The sequence below is a fragment of the Epinephelus fuscoguttatus genome, linkage group LG17 (assembly GCF_011397635.1).
Source record: "Epinephelus fuscoguttatus linkage group LG17, E.fuscoguttatus.final_Chr_v1".
In the NCBI taxonomy this organism is placed as follows: domain Eukaryota; kingdom Metazoa; phylum Chordata; class Actinopteri; order Perciformes; family Serranidae; genus Epinephelus; species Epinephelus fuscoguttatus.
The window spans coordinates 41,244,367-41,263,917 of record NC_064768.1 but is presented as its reverse complement, the minus strand read 5'-3'; the positions used below and the strand labels follow the sequence as shown (position 1 = coordinate 41,263,917).

At 42.7% G+C, this 19,551-nt stretch overlaps 2 protein-coding genes across 2 annotated transcripts in view; one reads left to right on the top strand and one right to left on the bottom strand.

The window, feature by feature from the left end:
• gabbr1b (gamma-aminobutyric acid (GABA) B receptor, 1b) overlaps nucleotides 1-7,928 on the top strand; it is a 154,847-nt gene extending 146,919 nt beyond the window's left edge. The window contains exon 24 of the mRNA XM_049602196.1: nucleotides 9-7,928. Coding sequence (XP_049458153.1) covers nucleotides 9-299 — 291 coding nt within the window. The 3' untranslated portion in view covers nucleotides 300-7,928. The remainder of the gene's footprint in view (nucleotides 1-8) is intronic.
• A 5,208-nt stretch (nucleotides 7,929-13,136) lies between these two features.
• Nucleotides 13,137-15,689, bottom strand: LOC125904615 (tumor necrosis factor-like). The gene is made up of 4 exons (XM_049602173.1): nucleotides 15,344-15,689; nucleotides 15,189-15,216; nucleotides 14,931-14,987; nucleotides 13,137-14,247 (listed from the first exon to the last, which is right to left on the bottom strand). Exons 1-4 carry the CDS (start codon nucleotides 15,509-15,511, stop codon nucleotides 13,778-13,780), a joined length of 723 nt encoding a protein of 240 aa, XP_049458130.1. The 5' UTR covers nucleotides 15,512-15,689; the 3' UTR covers nucleotides 13,137-13,777.
• Between the last annotated feature and the right edge of the window lie 3,862 nt (nucleotides 15,690-19,551).

Sequence of the window (19,551 nt, the reverse complement as noted above, 5' to 3'; positions counted from 1 at the left end):
CCCCTCAGAAAGAAGAGCGTGTGTCTGAGCTGAGAAACCAGCTGTCTGAGCGCCAGGCCCTGCGATCGAGGAGGAGAGCGTCCACCGTCACCAATCAGAACCACAGCTCCCCGTCTCGTGCCATTACCCAGAGCGACCCCAGGTCCCTGGCCCCTCCTCCGGGGTACCCCGCCCCCATCTCCGACCTCCACCCCGTCCCCACGTCCTTCGGCAACTCGTCCAGCCTCTACCAGCAGCAAGACAGCAAGATCAGCCGAAATAACTGCCACACCAGCCGGCTGCAGCTGCTGTACAAGTGAGGAGGCGGAGGGGCGAGGACGGTAATGACGTTCAGTACTAAAGTCTGTCAGAGGGGCTGACTTCAAACTCATTCCACCAATCAGCAGAGGCTGGAGGATTCCCAGTTTCCAAGCTGATCGTTGTGTCATTTTTCTTTTCTCTCAGAGGAAACAGATGTACATGCATCTTGTTAATCATCTAATCTGCCAGTTTATCATGTGCCATCTAAAGTTTGAGTGACGACCGCACTCAGAATTGACTGTTGGCAGAGCCCTGCCCCCCCCCCCTCGGCTACAGCTGCTAAGTCATCAGCCTTTCCATCGTAACAGTGCACAGTTTACAGTCATGGTCAACATGTTCATGTCTGGAACAAAAAGACCTGACCTCTAGATCTCAGAGGACAAAAGCAGCCTCTCATTTTTAGCAGCTGCTAATTTTGAAGAAAAAGACGATATAATTAATTAATCCCTGAGAGGAAATTTAATTTTTCACCCTGTTGTCACACACAGGCCTGAAATACACACACATATACACAACACAGTTTTAACGTGAGTGTTACAATTACGTGTAAAGTCAATGTAAAGACGTGATTAGACGCAAATTCCCACTTAGGCAGGACAATGGACGCAACGCGAATGACGCGAGTACCGCAATTTAACATCATACGCCTGTTTGTGAGAGTTGAAAAAATCTCAGCGTCAGCGACCAATTTGCTCTGTGATGGCCAGTCAGCATTGAGATCCTCTGGGGACGCATGATGCCGAGGACATAGCAGACAAAGTTCAGTCACTGACTCAGTGATTTTACACACGTATGACACGAGTCATTTGCACGTATGAGGCAAGTCAACACAAAATATTCTAGCATTCAAACTCCCACAACTAACAGGACACCAAAATTTGCATCGCATTTGGCATGAACGCAACACGCTTTAGCCACAGTCTGTTAGCACGGTATCATCATCATAGTCTCATCGAACAGTTTGTATGATATCCTGGGAATTTGCGCCCCACGAATGACGTTACATCCTTAACATTCAGCTACCTACCTAATTACTGTGGTTAGGATTAGAAAAAGAAACATGGTGAGGACGTACCTTAAAATGACTCAAAGTTCATGTGGATCCAAACAGGCAACTCCAGGGAAAAGTCCATCGTAAAACACATAGGATATGTACGAACTAAGGTGCATCGCTTTTTGTAGGAAAGATTTGTGAGAACAGCCTGACATCATATGTGTAGCCCTCAAGAGCATATTTATGATGCCTTCATTAAACATGCGTCTTATTTGAAATTGAGTCAGCTGACGACTGCTTCAGGTCACTGATGTGTGAAATGAAGTCGTATTGTTTGGATGGTAAATGTGGAAGCTGCAGTGCTGGGATGGAAAGGCTGGCAGACGGAGCAACAGTAGCTAACGGTCAATGGGGCTCATGACAGAGCATTTATCATATCTGTACCTTACAGTGTTGCCTCCTAATGTGTTTAGATAGTGCTATGTACTGTATTAAGAGGCCGGACAGAAGGACAGACTTCATGATGATGTCAGTTTTGTAACTAAGTAACTGGTTGTATCCGAAACATGATAAGTTTTGTCACTTTAGCTCCTCTTGTTCAATGTTTGATGGTGGTTTTTACATTGTTATTAGTCTCTGTTCAAAGAGACTGCTGAGTCATTGTACATAGTGCTGTGTGTTCATGCTAAACCCCTCACTGTGGATTAACCCGGTCCTGTTGTTTCAGGGCTGAAAAGAAAAGTAAGCTGAGGACACTGCTGTCATCTGTCAGGTATTTACTGTGTCGAGTGTTGTGCCTGCCACGCTCAGGAGCCGAACATGAGGTTAAAGCATCGACTCAGACGCCTCCGTGTGTTTAACGTGAGGCTGCAGCTGCGTCTGTTTTTCTGTGGACGAGACAGATAAATTAAATACGAGGGACCAGCTGTCAGCTGACGAGGCTTAAATGTCAAACCTGAAGCTAATTCAGGGAGATTTTCCTGGTAATATTTAAGCTTTTTGAAGTTGTTCTCCAGGGGCTGAATCATTTTCATGTCTCGTGGATAAGTGTAGCTAGATGCATGTTGCTGCATGTTTGAGAGATTTGTTTCTGGCTGAGGGAACAAAGAAAACGTTGCAGTACAGACTGGTTTGAGCTGATATCTGTGGCAGCAGCTGTGGAATCTGAAGTTGCTGAATCTGAATTTTATACTAAGACCATATATATATTCAGTTTGTGTTTAATTAATTGTATGTTTGAATTATTTTCTCTGTTTCTATACAGATATGGATCGACCAGAGGGCACACGGTGCATCTCAGATTCAGTTATTTTATTTCTTCTGACAAACAAAGCAGCGCTGACTCAACCCACAGTTTTAAAACTTTGTGAACCATCGAAACCTTTCTGACTTTTATTTTTGGTGCCAAACAGTCACCTCAGTTTTGTCTTTTTTTGGCAAGAGATCATTCTGTCACGGCTGGTCCTGAATCTGTTCAACACACTGACAACATGACTCAAGGAGACCACAGTCAGTCTGTGAAAACAAAATGTAGATTCAAGTATCATCAGCGTAAATAGTAATCAGTGTTGTCTTTAATCAACCTGGTCTCACTCTGGCCCAGGTGTGGTTCATGATGTCAACGACGACCCTCTGTCTTAACTCGCATCCTGTAACAAAGAGAACAGCCAGGAAAACAGACACGTCTGGTGGAGCTGAGTGGGCGGCATCAAGGGGAAAAGATGCTGGACAACACGGAAAGTTTAGGCGGAGGAGGTCAGAGTAGAGCGGGTGGGACGGGTGCTGGATTGAACCAACAACCTCCGTCTTTCACTCGGGAGGTCAGTGTACACTTTCCATAATATTGTAAAGCCAAACCCTGTTCTTTTGTCCTAAACCCAACCACGTGTGTGTTGTTGACGGAAAAAAAGTCAATTTGTGTTGTTCTACCAACATAGTGCTTTTATTTTGAAAGAGACTGTATCAAACTGTACATTTCCTGTGAAAACAGAAGTGTATTTTGAAAACAGACAATGCATGTAACAGGCTGAAGTTGACACGGCGTCCCAGAACGTCAACAACCAACACACCCAGGGTACCTTGGACGCCATATGTGGACGTGGAAAGTCCATGACCAAACGTGGACATGTGACGAGGTCACAGTGAGGATGAGTTGACTGCCGAGAATATTTTATTTTGAAAGCCCTTGACTGGATGTCGCAGTCAGGCTCCTCTTGTGTCTCGCGCTGCTGTCGGGATGATGAAGATGTCTGACCTCAGTTTTGACAAATCACCATGTGCATCAAAAGCCTGGATCACTGTGAAAGGACAAAAACAGTTCATAGGTTTCTGTTTTTCGACTTCGACATGATCAGTGATCATGTATTTTCCAGCCACTGATGTACTCAGTCCGTGCATCTGTCCATGACCGAACGCCGATACGTGACAAGGTCGGAGTGAGAATGTGTTGCATTAATCCAACACATTCTCACTGTGACCTCGTCACATGTTGCCGCTTGGTCAGTAGACTTTCATGTCCACATACAAGATGCAAGGTACCCTGGGTGTGTTGGTTGTTGACGTTCTGGGACACCGTGTCAACTTCAGCCTGTTACATGCATTGTCTGTTTTCAAAATACACTTCTGTTTTCACAGGAAATGTACAGTTTCTGCCTGTGGGATGTGCACAGACTTTTTCAAATTAACTTCTGTGGAAGACTGTAGTTAGGTTTAGAATGAAACATCATGGTTTGGCTGTACATTGATACAGGGAGCGAACACTGGCCTCCTGGGTGAAAATCTGGCGTTGTTGGACCCAACCACCACCGCTCCCACCTGCCCTTTAGGGACCTTCCAGAACCTCATTGTCGTCCAGCGACATTTCAAACTGACACCGTGCGGTGGCGTTATTAACTGACACGGCCCAACAACGCAACATACCACCACAAGAGGACGCCTGTGTTTCGACAGTGTCCAGGGTTCCTACGCAAGTATGGAAAGTATGGAAAAGTATGGAACTAAATCTGATCAATTTCCAGGTATTAAAAAGTATGGGAAATGAAAAATAAAGAATGGAAAAATATTTATGTTTCCAGACTGTTACCACTGTTCTAAAATACTGTTTTCTAAGATAGAAAATTAGGTATTTCCAAAAATAATTTAATCAATCCGGATCGTGTTTTATGCCGGGCCAAGCTCAGTTTGTGTGAGAGCAAACGTCTCAGAAAACATACCGCCCCTTTTACCTGATTGACAAGTGGTATGTCCAGTCCGCTGCCCCGTGACCCTCCTCCAGCCCCCCAGGTATCACGTTTCACTCCAAAACTGCACCTTCGACAAGAAGACGAGTTTCACGTGGTTCACAATGGGTAGATGCAAGTTTTTGGATGGATGGCTTGACAATACTGTATATAAATACTGGTTGGCCAAGGATTGCCAATTCACACACAGAGTTAGATGCAAGCTTTGTGTGAAATTGTTTGACATCGCCAACATGAGGGAGAAACGATTCAGAGCCACATGAAAGGAAAAACACCGACGTCTCGTTACTGCATCGCTTGCACCCAGAGTCCCAACCTTTTTGCCTCAGCCCAGACATTGAGTTTTTATTTGCATACCATTATGGTACTTGGCTACAGTCGCCTATTAAGAATAATTAAATATGATGTGAAATATGATACACTGATATATTTACTCAGATGTCGCATATTCTCTGAAAAAAAAAACAAAACAAAAATGCAGAGAAGTCTGGAAATTAGGGTATGGAAAAGTATGGAATTTTGAAATTCCAAATGTGTAGGAACACTGAGTGTCTGACGTAGACATCAGTGACCAAGCTGTGGTATTTGATGACTGCACAATGAGAACAGGATGGTTAATCACATCTGGCCTGACAGAAGCATGTTTAGAAAAAAAGGAAAACTAAGCAGTAAATCCAACAGAAATTCAAATACAAGCAGCACCAGAGTTTGGACTAACACTGCACATGACACTGATTTCTGTTTATCTCGTCTGACTTGCTCTCTTGCTAAAAGTGTCAGATGAAACTCCCCCAGGTTTGGTTAATGACGGAGGCCATCACACTGCCTCAAGTTCAGTTTGCAACAATAGCTCACACATTTCTTCCACAGCTATAAACAAACACAGAGTTTCTGGTTTTGAAAATAAAACTGACAGACTGGTATCAGATTTCCCCCGTATTATCCGCCGCAGCATTTCACTTCCCATTGTGTTCACTCTTCTGCTTTTTTTGGTCTCACTTCCAAATATAGCTTTTTGTGGGGATTTTGTAGACAAACAGGAAGAAACTGTTTCAATGAAAGGGTTTTTCATGCTGAAAGCAAAATTGCAACATGTGCTTGTCTGTCGAGAGAATAACAGGGATAGCAACATGGGGCTTTTGGTTTCTCATTCCCTCTTTACATGTGAGTTTTTTGAAACATGCTAAAAATAGGCAGTAAACTCCTTTCCCACAGCCAGCGGATTGTGTAGTTACCATGCAGCAGACGAGCATGCTTTCTGTTCTCTAATTGGTCAGCGTCACATATCCCCTGAAAAACAGGTTAGTGAACAGTAAAGGTTCCTTTTCGTCTGTTACTCATTGAGCCTCTCTGTCAAACTTGGTTTCTGCCTACTTTTGAAGTGCTCCCAAACACTACGTGGATGGAGACGGACAGTATTTTGTGATCCTGCATCATTGCAATGGACTACTGCAGAGTCACCTGTCCTGGGAATGAATGCCAATTGTAACCTTTCCCATTTAAAACAAAAGCAAGACGTTAGTTTGGGACTGTCAGCTTTAGGTTACTATCGGGAAACATGGGGTGGCTTTTATCGAGTGACCAAAGTCTTTATTAAAACAACGTCTTTCATAAAACAACATGGGTTTGTTTGGCTCACTGCGACCTCATCACATGTCCACGTTTGGTCATGGACTTTCCATGTCCACATATGACGTCCAGGGTACCCTGGGTGTGTTGGTTGTTGACGTTCTGGGACGCCGTGTCAACGGTAGGTTTAGGAAAAATAACAGAGTTTGGCTTTACAATCTTACGGGACGTGAAGTCAGTGTTTGTTGCACCCATCCACCACCCCTCCTGCCTGCCCTACTCTGACTTTGGCTGCCTTAACTTTCATCCTTGTCCCATTGTATTTCCCCCCTGACGCCACCGTTAAAACTATAACTGCGACCAGCTGTGTATCACACCAACGTTAAACTATGGCTTTTTTCATCAGAAGTCAGTGACCAAGCGCCAGATTTCGATGACTTCAGAGTGAGACCAGGTTGGCTGAACAAATGTTCGCTACAGTAATGAATCACACTTCTTGTTAGCAAGATAACCACAGGTGTCAACGAAGAAACAAGGACTTAAATCTTACGCCCGGGCCACACTGCCTACCTCTTTCTGTGCGTGACGGCTACCTAGCTGACAGTGTTTATATAGACAGTGTTACTGCTGCCTGCCAACTATATCATTCTGTACTGAGTCTCCGTTTGATAATTGCCATCAGTGTTTTACAATAAAGGAGCTGAAGAGGTTGTGTCCACAGAAACGCCAAAGGGCTTCAGATTTGAAACAGAAACAGGAAGTAGTTAAAATTAATTATATGTATCTGTGAGATAATGTACAGATGTAGACATTGATACTGTAGTGAAATGTTGCTGGTGTGATGTCAGTGTTGCCCTCAACACATCATTTTCACTGTCTGTTTTTGCTCCAAACAGCACGCGTCACAGAAAAAAACAATAGGCAAAACTCTGGATCTGTAGATGAGTGGCAGCAATGCCGCGATTGTGTACCTGTTGATATGTGCCCTGTGGCTGTTCTAACCTGTTGCCCTGGGTGAAAAAATAAAAAGCAAGAGGTTCTTCGATGCACACTTGCTCACGCAGGCAGCGTGGCCCTGGTGTTAAAGGGATACAGCCCCGATTTTCAACCAGTTCTCAGTCACTGCAGTGTGTACAGTGTGTGCCCAGCCGTGTCATTATTATCCAAATGGAGTTTGCTTCAGTTTTCATGGAGACCTTGACGTATGATTTTGGCCAAACTTCAGGTTCCTTGGTGAAGAATGAATTTTCATGCTCAGTTTCCATGTAATGCAGAACCTGTCTCTCTTTGTGACGCCTCTTTATTTTTATTGAGGGTCCAGAAGTACATTTTCACTGTCTTCAACCCTCATGACTAATGTAAGGCTTGATCTCTACCTGAGGTACAGAGTTTGTCTTGACTTCCACTTTAGTCTCATGTTCTCTCGGTGTGGTAGCACAGCTTGTGTCATTAGTATGGGTTGTCGTGAGCACTTGAGGCGCAGGTGTATAAACCATGACAACACTGCACGGTACTCCTGCTACATTCCTGCAAAGCGACCATGTGTAAATATCTTCTGTATGTGTGTCTGTGACGATGTGTTTTAACTGTAGAGTCTGTAAAGCAGTGAAGATGTAAGTGATGTCGATACACATGACAATATGCACACTGACTGTAAATAACGATGATGTAAATAAGGATGACATTTGACTTTGCATATACGAGCTGGATTTCATGTGGTACAGTATTAAAATATATTTCTATATGCTGTAATATCTGATATCAGATTATTTGAAATGCAAAAATGAAAATAAAACTAGTTGTTTTTCCCAAACTGTCGTCTCTGTGTGACGTGGTCACCCCCCACGTAGGTCCAGACTGAAATACCTTTGCATCTGCTGGATAGATTTGCACGAGGTAAACAGACATACACACCCTGAGAGGACGGCTGCTAGAGACTTATGTGATACTGCTTTGCATCTAATGCCACCAGCAGGTAAAGTGAAACATCTCAGTGTCTACTTGATTAGTTGACACATCTTAACATATTATTGTTAATGTCATTTTAGATGGTATATTTAAGATAAGTTATTTTACATAAGCATCTATTGTTAGTGTTTGGTTGTGCCACCTTGCAATTTAGTAGAAACTAGACTTGTATGCTTCTGCTTCACCTTCGATCTTTCAGATATAAAAAGTCATGTTTTGTGTGGTCACAGTGACCTCTGACCACCACAGTCTAATCATTTCCTATGTGCATGTGTTAATAAATATTCTTTTTGCTATATAAAACAAGTCTCTCCTGGTTGACGTAGTGCTGCAACGAACGCCACCTGCAGGTCATGTGATGTAACAACCTTGATGACCTTTCATCAGGCAACAACATCAGATCAACATTTACTACCCGTTCACTCAACATTCCCATCAGCCTCAGCAGCACAACGTCTTTTAACATCAGCATATTACCACTGTTATGAGCACGCTAGCATGCTGTTAGCATTTAGCACATCCTTACAGAGCTATATGTAGACCCTCAGTACTATGACAGTAACAACACACTAGAGGAAGAGAAATCAGAGCCAGCGAGGCGTGACATCATCAGAGTAAAGTCTTTATTTGAATAAAGGAAAGAACCAGTCAGTTTCAGCCACACTGGGTTTTCCTCAGGTTTTGGTTGCACTGACTTTTCTGGGGACCATGAATATTTATACCAGATTTTATGGAAATGAGATGATGAGGGAAGTCTTACAGAGGTGTTGTAATTCTTACTGGCTGCCTGCAGAGGATGTTAAAGCTCTGAGCTGAAACAAGATGCAGCAGGAGATTATCAGACTGATTATAAAAACACTACTTAAAATGCCGCTCATTTCCCGAGAGGTTAATATTCAGCTCTTCTTCCCTTTTCACATTCAAATGATTCCTTCCATGAAAGTTTTGTAAACTCTTATACAGTGTGGAGACTATTTAGGACGGGGTTAGTTTATACTTTAATCACATTATTACCTTCTCCTGAAATTCCTTTTCTGTATTATAAAAGTGTCTGAGCTGAACATATCTAAACCAAAGTTTGCCTCAAGTAGATTTACTGATTTTATTCCAGGTATGAATACAGCCTCTGATCCATGTGGAGCATTATTGTGTTTTGCTGTTGTCGACCCTTTCCCTCTTGACTTGTGTATCTTTAGTTTTAATGTTCTTCATTTTAATTATTATTTATTTTCTCCTTATGCACACATTAACACAGTGTCCTCTTCTCTCACACAGAAATGCACACAGGTGTGGCAGAGGAGATAAACAACAAACTTTTTGTGCCTTTTCAAAGTGTTTGATATAAACATTTTAAATATGAAGTACATTGGAAAGAGGAAGTGATTAGAAATAATTTATGTCTGAAAAGTTAAAACAAAAGAATTGATTTGGAGATACAAACTGAAAGCCCTCTGTCAGAAACATACTTTCCACGGCCGGCATGTGGTGCTGCTCTGTGAGCAGCGGCAGGAGGAAGCAGGGGGATTACCAGATTAGCAGGGAGTTTCCCTCCTCCCCTCCGCGATCTGTAGCTGTTGAGGAACTGTTACTCCACTGGAAACTTTCTCACTAGTGTAAATGAAGAGGAGCACAGAGCAGCAGAGCCGAGTCATGGTGTCTTATGCAACACCGAAGCTATAATTGTCCACTGTCACTGGTGATGAGATGATTTGGTTAATACTGTAATGGTAAAGCTGACGTGTGATGAGTAAGTGTTGTGAGTGGATCCTCCGGGGATCATGTTCCTGTTGCCTTTTCATCCATCGGTCATCCTTCGTATTCAAAGTGCGGCCCTCTGTCACCCCGAGGACTCTCCCGTGTGGGTGACATTACTTTCCTGCTCTCATGAAAGGCGAGAAATCAGCCACCCCTGAGTGGGAGAAGAAGTCCACACCGCCTGACCATGATGATATTTTCACTGAGTTCAAGAAAGTTTTTGACCACACAACCTCAGGACACGAGGAAGCTCAGAGCCCACAAAACCTTTGCCTTAAACAGTGATGGGCAGCTGACATGATCATATAACTCTCCTCAGTAACAAGTCGTGTAACCAACTGACCTATGGCTAAGCCCCGCCCCCTCCACTCACTCGGACAAACTATCAACATTCAGTGCCCGGCGCTATGGCAGGTGTCACAGTACACGGCATTTCACAGGAGGCAACTGATGATTTTTGGGGACATAACGATCAGATGTCATTGAGAAGTAACCAAAAGGGCCTAAACTACACATTGGAGGGATATATTCATCATTTTATTGTTGAGAAGGTCGATGAAAAGCTTAAATTACAAGCCAAAATTTACAGGTCACAGTGTACGCTTGTGAACCGCATCTGGTTGCCGTCACCATCAAAGACAACAAGTTAAAGTGCCACTGAAGTTAAGGTTTTTGGCTCAGAATATGAGAAAAGGATAACGGCCTTTTTACCATCTTTACCAAGAGTGTCTCTCCGTTAGTTTGGTGCTACAGTATTTACACTGAATCATTCAGCATAACGTTTGCCAACCTTTGTTATCTCTGCCATTACAGATAAGTTAATGAAGCTAAGCTCCAGAAGTTAACGTTAGCTTAACTAGAGCCCTTTGGACAACAGCTAACAATGATGTACCATCACCAAAGTACAAAACTAGAACAAAATAGGCTAATGAACTCCCAGCAAACAAGGTGACATGATGAACAACGCAGCTAGGAGCTAACGTTAGGCTAACTTTAGCTAACGTTAGCTAGAGATGTTAAAGATAACTTTATATTTCTTTCCAGCAAAGTGACAATATGTTGCCTCAAACACAATGTTGACTTACCTTAGAACAGATGTAGACATCATTGTTAATCTTATTCACGTTGAGTTGATGTTGTGGTCTAACGTTACCACACAACTTTATCCAAAGGAGACACTTTTCTCGTTGAGATGTGGTTTAAAGTGTAAAAATACACCTGGTCGCCCAGCCTCTCAGGATACCTTGTGTCAGAGTTGCATGTACCCCATGCACACCGTTTGACCATTTTTAAACTTCAAATCTCAGAAAAAGCTCATAAAACCCAACAAACTGACTTTCTGTAATGCATTTCAATGGACGTCCAGGCAGAGAATGTCCCAGTGTATGGGGATGGCTATACGCACTGTGATTGGCTCATCGTGTTTGAGGGCGGGGCTTAGCCATAGGTCAATTACTAATAAAATACCAGAATTAAAAAAAAAAAAAAAAAAAATCATGTTTTCAGGTTGTCTGTTGGTCATTTCGTCCATTTGTCCGTCCCATTCTTGTCAACACAGTGTCTCAAGAATGCTTAAATTTGACACAAATGTCCACTATTAAAGATGAACTGATTACCTTGTCTGTCTCAGTCTTGAGGGCATGACATCTCAGCGATACATCACACACTGACGTTTGGTCATGGACTTTCCACGTCCACATATGACGTCCAAGGTACCCTGGGTGTGTTGGTTGTTGACGTTCTGGGACGCCGTGTCAACTTCAGCCTGTTACATGCATTGTCTGTTTTCAAAATACACTTCTGTTTACACAGGAAATTTAACATCTGCATACAGTCTCTTTCAAAATAAAAGCACTACGTTGGTACAACACCACGGATGGACGTTATTTTCCTTCAACAACAAACACATGTGGTTGAGTTTAGGACAAAAGAACAAGGTTTGGCTTTGGAATCTTACAGGAAGTGAACGCCGCTCTCGGGTGAAAGTCAATCTTTGTTGGCCCCTGACCGGACATCGCAGTCAGGCTGCTCTCATGTCTTATGCTGATGAAGATGTCTAACGAATCATCGCCTGCATCAAAACCCTGGCTCGCTCTGAAGACAGAAACAGTTCTCAGGTTTCTGTAGGTTTTTTTGACTTTATGGTCAGTGATCAATTATTGTGCGATGGCAACCAGTCTCTTTGAGTGTAGATCATGCGCTCCTGGTTTACTCATCATGAATAACTTTGCTTATGAGTGAAGCTTTTATCCATAAATGGTCAAAGAGACACAGCTGTTTCTGCTGAGTGTAATCATCCTCCCTACACGACAGGACAAATAGAGGAAGGAGGAAGTCCTACGACTGTTAACACTGTATATTTGCAAATATGGTTTAATGTCCTCCGTTACCAACACATCCTCACTGCGACCTCGTCACACGCACAGCTCTATCAGGGAGAAATATAAAGAAACAATACTTGTCAAAGGTGTAACGAGTCACGAGTAACAAGCCCGATGAGTTTGAATTTCTTCATACACCAGTGGCTTTAAACACGAACCCTCCGTGGAGATTAAAGGTGACACTATAAGGTCTGCAGCCTGCTCCGCTGCGTGGACGGCAGCTTTAGTCAGCCAAGATTCATAAATTTGCTGAATTCAGCAGAAGTGTATTTCACCAGACGTATGTTGGCAAAAATGTGAGCATGAGAACATATTGAGATGGACAGAAGCAGAGAGAGGTGGATAACGCTAAAGGAGAGGTTTCAGAGGGTTTAATGGATATTTATGATATTTTTTTATGGGCTGTGAAATGTGGACATTTTTGGGATGTGTTGTAAATGTTGACTGCAGCTGCAAAAGAGAAACTTACCCAGTGTATAATACTCAATATTTAGATTTTCAGGTCTCCATTAAAGCTTTATCTAACCTTTAAATGACTTTCTGTCAGCGTGTCAAGAGTTATAGTCTAAAGGTTTTTTTAGCCAAAGCTTCTACCAGAGAGTTCACCGCTGTCATTCATCATCCCTCTGATATACAGCATCACAGTCACAAGTTAGACTGGTGAATATGAGTGTGTTGCATCATGTGGTCACATCATAATCACCTCACAACACACTGTGGTATTTAATCATTCAGATAGTTTCAGTTTCTATTGAAGCTCAGCTCACCAGTCTGCCTCACTTCTATCATACTGGAGCGCAAACTAACACAGATGAATCTTTCAAAACGTCTGCAGACACAACTTTTCGCTTGGCGTGGCATCACAACGAACACAGACATCCTTTTCTCTTCAAAATGATTTTTTATTCAAACATTTTTACAGCACCACAGGCACCATGGAATTATTTGCAAATGTCAGTGATAATTACACTGACAAACATCAGATCACACTGATTACCCCTTTGAATAAATTAGCTCATAAATTATGCATAAAATCCAACACAAATACTGTTGTAAATGAACACACACGAATACACACATAAATAAATAAGTAAATAAATAGATAAATAAATAAAATAAATATGATAATGTTATGTTGAGTAAATATAACTTTTAAAATCCACCTATGTCAGCCTGTAGTGACACAATCAACACACAGCAGCTACAGCACATTCATACAAATGCGCTGGCTTCAGCACTGCAGTACAACAAAAGGTACTGACGTTAAGGTGAGTACATAGTACATAACATTATGGAGCCATAGACATATCTATGGTGGGTCATTACATCACAGTGAGCGCTGCTAGTCAGTGCTGCACCTGATGTATCTGGGTTTACATCCAAACTTTAAATGACTTTCTAAAGGTTTGGGTGTAAAGTCCACAGTAACAGTTGCATTGACAGTTTAGTGCAGTGTATATCATCAGACATTCAACAGCGCAGGTGAGATCAGGTGAGGCAGCAGGCTGTAGGCCTCACAGCGGAGTTGCTGTGTACATTCATATCTTCACCTGTCGCCCTCAGTCACCTCCTCACAAGGCAAACACACCAAAGAAGGTCTTCCCCGGCTCGTCCTCCAGGCTCTGCAGCATCCTCATTGGCATCTCCGTCTTGAGTCTGTCCCCCTTCCTCAGGTTGAACACAGCTCCCATGTACACGGCGGAGAACCAGTGCCCGTCCTCGTCGGGATTGCTGTCAGCTGTCTTCTGGCAGACGGTGCGGATGGAGTGCAGGATGGTCTGGTAGGACTTCTGGCCGTCGTCGTTCCCGTATGATTTGGACCAGCGCTTCACAGTGTGGCTCAGGTGGACCAAGGGCTGTGAGATGATGTCATCAGCGTCACTGCAGTTGACCCGGAAAGAAGCTTGGCTGTAGACGAAGTAGAGGCCGTGTTGAGGAATCACAATTTCATTGTCTTCGAGCCGCAGCCCTCCTTGAGAGTGGGACTGGTCCACCTGACTCCTCCATTCCACTGAGGTCGTCCTCTCAGGGTTGTATTCTCCTGATGAAGAGTATAAAGAGATGGTTAGGGTGAAACTAGAACTGACTGTCAGAGCAAAGGTTTAAACATTTTCCAACAAGAACAGAGAGGAGTCCATATAATAATGCCTCATTCCAGGACTCCATGGAAGAGAATATTTTATCTCAACGGCTCTTTCCTGGCTAAATACGAGGGGATGACGATGTTTATCATGCATCCCAAGTAATTTCTGATTAATCACAGAGAAATTAAACCATGTCCCATTTTGCTTTAAAGCCTACACCCATGGCACCCATCTAAAGGACCAGAGTTGCTTTAACAGGACCTAAAACCTTGAAAACAATCCCTAGAATTTCTTCAAGAACCAAACGAACATGCTCAAGAAGCACTGGAGTGTCCAACAAGCCCTTGAACTTCTTCAAATAAAAAAAAAAATCTGAATTCTTCAAGGTGCTGATTAATCCCTCAAGACCTTCCTGAAGGAGGCAAAGAGCTTGATCGAGAACCCCCCAGAATTTCTTTCAGGTACCCGTAACTCTAACCCTAACGCCTCAAAGACCCATGGTCTCACAACAACTGGACTGACACAACCAAGAGTTTAGAGTCTACACAGAGTGCCAGTCCAAAATATTTTATTGTCCTTGTTATATGCAGAAAAAAGCCACAGGTATTGTTTGATACTGAAATCATTGCTTTTTGTTTACCTTCTAGATGAATGGCCGCTCTGACATTTGAAATTTGTCTCAAGGTGTGACGGAGATCTGGAGAGAAGAGAAGACAGAGGTTAATAAAATGAGATAAACCACAACTTATCACAATTTAGAAGCATCTCAACACCGATTTAAAAAAGAGGAAACTCTCTGGACAGCTCACTATCAGTTATTAGATGCTACACAGCTGTCACTATCAACTCAAAGTGCTGGCACTGAATTATTTAAGAGAATTAAGGGAACAGTTCTCACCAAAATTGTCTTCATCTTGTCCTGGGCCCTGTTTCAGGAAGACAAGGATAGAGCAAGTGTTATTAAAGAAAGGTGCAGGTGAGATGGACCACTTGCTGTGAGAAGCATCCGGCCCGTCAGTAATTCAGAGACTAATTTCAGACTTGTATTCCCACCTTGGTTTGCCTGTTGTAGACGAGGACGGCAGCAGCAGCAGAGGCGAGGCAGAGTGTGAACACCAGCAGGGCTGTGGTTAGCTTCGAGCCGGGTCTGACTGGCGTTGTTTGTTTCCTGGCGTCTGCGTCGACAGCAGCATCCAGCATTACTTTGCATTCACCTTCCATCGTTTCGAATGAGTTCCTTCTGTCAACTTCAAGTCAAGCTCAGGCGCCTTTCTGGAGAGCTTCCTTTCTTCTTCTACTGTCGCTCTGGTTTTGTGACTGACACTCTGAGTTTGGCTCTGTTTAAAAACAGTTACCTCTGGGGAAACTCCAGTGATGTCACTCACCGTGAGTGAGTGGAGATTTGATGAGGAAGAGAGAGCCAGGGCAGGGGAGGATCTTACACACCACACACTCCTACCACCAGGGCATCTATATGACTGTGTTATCCCATTAGCTTATTCACACCTGCAGAAACCCCTTTTACAACTACACACACACACACACACACACACACACACACACACACACACACACAGAAGTCTACAGATACTCTCACACAGATGAGGATACACACATGTGCTCTTAAACGTGCTGCCGTGCAGCCACATACCACTCACAGACCCTACACAAACACCACCAAACTCAGCCAGACGACCTTTTCACAGTATAAACGCACATTTCAGCCGGTCAGACCGCGTCAGGTGTGTGTTTGCGTATGTTGTGGTGTCATGTCCGTCTCTATGTGGGTCAAACATATGGAAACTGTGTTAGAGTGTGGGGTAACAAGCCGCAGACACATCATTCACTTATTCATCAAAGCATCTGCCGTGTTTGCCAGTGTTGCTATAAACTTGTCACAGTGTTAGCAGAGGATGTTACACTATGTACTACGGCCTGAATTAAAATGACCTGCAGCTGATGCGTCATCGATAACATCTGCAGCGCACTGTGTCACTTCCCTTTATGTTTAAAAACAGACAGATGGAACGCAGAGCCTCGTAGTTCTGCTTTAGCTGGTTATTAATGTGTCGAAATAGAAATACAGAACAATGTCAAAAAAGAAAAAGAAAGAAAAAGTGATGTAGTTGGGAGGTGGTGGGGGTTGATACAGCAGAGTATCATGATATTTTTATGTGGCAATACTACTACTAGAATCCATCCATCCATTTTCATCCAGTCATCAGGGGTCAGGCTGAGCAAAGCACCCCAGACGTCCCTCTCCCCAGCAACACTTCCCAGCTCCTCCTCCAAGGTGTTCCCAGACCAGATGAGATATATAATCCCTCCAGTGTGTTCTGGATCTGCTCCGGGGCCTCCTACCAGTGGGACGTGCCCAGAACACCTCTAACAGGAGGCGACCAGGAGGATCCTGATCAGATGTTGAACCACCTCAACATGAAGGAGCAGCAGCTCTACTCCGAGCTCCCTCCAGATGTCTGAAACCTCCCCCTATCTCTAAGGCTGAGCCCAGACACCCTACAGAGGAAACTCATTTCGGCCTACAAGAATTTTATAATTAATTTCTTTTTCAGTCCACTAGATAAATTTCGCCGCAAAAAAATATTGAGTGAGATGAACAGACGGGAAACTAGATAGAACAGACAAAGTTTTCCTTCGGGGACAAAATTTACAGTTAAAATAAAAAGTAATGAAAAATTAAATATGGACTCAAAAGGTCTCTCAAACCTTTCCTGAGATACGGAGGCCCTTTTTGGATTGTTTTGATTTGCTAACCTTCGAAGAAGAAGAAGAAGAAGAAGGATTTTTTGTTGTTGTTTTGCTCCCTCCTCTCTTTGGGAATCACAGATTCTGATTTCAGTTTGTCAACATATAACAGTGTTTCCTTATAGTCGGGGAGGAATGGTTGAATTGAAGTCCATTTTTTATTTTTTTTTGTAGGCTCAAGACTTTAAAAAGTCAATAAAACATTCATTCATCCATTTTCTGTAACCGCTTGTCTTATTAGTGGTGGCGGTGGCGTGTATGACAAAACCATCTCACCACAACATTCTCAGCTGAAAGGGATAGTTTGGATTTTTTTTTTTTACATATAGTGGACTTCTGTCAGCACGCCCCCAGTTCGGAGAAGCAGGCTGGAGTCTGACGACGTGGAAACGACACAATGTACTGCTGTGGGCGAGCGTCATCAACAACACATGTAGTTACCAAAAAAAGTCCAACCCCAAATTGAAAGGTGTTCGCTGTATCAAGAGTGTTTTCACCACTTCACCTCTGTCAGACAGCACGTTTCAACGAGGAAGCCGTCAGCACTTTCAGTTCCCCATCCATGCTGTCATCAACACCACCAGACTCCATTGAGAAAAACATGAATTCGGCTCACTGTGCACAGGAGCTGCTGGTGTACCACTGCCTAGTGCCACTGTTAGTTGGTTTGTGTATGTGTGTGACGTTGATGAATCCAGACTGACTCTTTAAAACACCAAAGTGACACCATAACACAAACTGACTAACTGATGGAGGCAGCTGTACACCAGCAGCTCCTGTGTTCACTGATATTGATTTTAAAGGTGTCTAAAATATGTTTTGCTGCTGACTTCTCCACAGCAGTAGATTACTTTGCTTCCATGTCAGACTCCATCTTGTTTCTCTTTAAACTCGAGGAGTGCCGACATCTGCTGTTTGTAATACAGTGTCTACCCACCCAGTATAAAAATCTCTTTGAGGCCCATTTAGCAGCTGTACTGAAGCTTCTGATCTTACCACATTATCTTCATCAGCAGATGGAGTTTGCCCAGTTATAGCAACACATCCTCACTGTGACCTCGTCACATGTCCATGTTTGGTCATGGACTTTCCGTCCACATAAGGCGTCCAAGGTACCCTGGGTGTGTTGGTTGTTGACGTTCTGGGACATTCTGGATCTACATTGTACAAGATTCCCTGAACACGTCATGAGAACCTAAAAATGTATTTTTGCCCAGTACTCATTTTTACTGAATAGAGCTTGAACGCATCATGACGTAAGTCAATGCAGCCTCTGTCACCATCACCATCATCACAACTAGCTTCAGATTTTAACAAGGATTTGTTGTTCACAGTGTAAAATTATCGGAGAAACAATTTTAATTATTTATATTAAACACTGTTTAAGCTTTACATTATGTTTTTTTTAATGTAGGCTAATTAGATAGTTTAACATATCTTTCGGATCGTAATGTGTACCGAAGCAAAGGCCATGTACCAAATGGTTCAATACGAATACATGTATTGTTCAGGGTCCTTGTGGAAAATAGAAACATCACAATATCAAAAGGAAATCTGGTAAAACTTGATTTCAGGATAAATATATGTATTAATGTAATATTTGACTAAAATATCAAATCATGTTTATTTGTTAATGGTACTGAATCTGACTTCAACAGGGTAAAAATCTATCACCATCGCCGTTTACTCTGTTTATCAGTGACCGAGAGGACTTCCTACTACAGACTGGTTACCAGTCCATTAGATAGATAGTTATATTCAGCTTATGGTGCTGATGTATGCAGATGATACAGTCACTACGGCTACAACTAAAGAAGGTTTATAGAAAGCAAAAGATCATGTGTGTGATTTCTGCAAGAAAGAGAGAGTGATAAAACTAAAGTCAAAACTGACATCACGTTGACATTTGTGTGAAATGGAGAAAATTTAGAGATTGTTCACTGCTTTAAATATCTCGGGGTCATCATGAATCATAATGGTTAATTTAGGACCGCCGTCGAGGAGCTGCATATGTAAGCTCCTCATGCACTGCATTTGTAATTCAATAGAGATGCATGGTATATTGAACCAAGGCTGTACAACATGTCACCATGATCAGTCACAGACAGAAAAGTTGCCTCCACAAGTTTTTCTCAGCACTGAAAGTAAAACAAGATTTATTTCTGAAATAAAAGTCACCCTCACTGGAAAACCACCTGTAGTCATTGATAATAATAAAAATAATTTTATTTGAAGGTGCCTCTCTAACACTCAAGGACACCATACAATAAATAAATTTAAAAAAAAAAATACAGAACAAACCATAAGAAATACATAATATGAGGAGGCGGTTGATGTTATAAGTGGAAGTATGCAGACTGGGTAATGTTACTGATGTGTGATTGGAAACATAAGGTACTGTCATGGATGATGCCCAGACTCTTAACCTGTGGGGAGAGAGAAACAGAGCAGTTATCAATAATAAGAGAAAAACTGTTGGTTTTGGATAGTGTTGA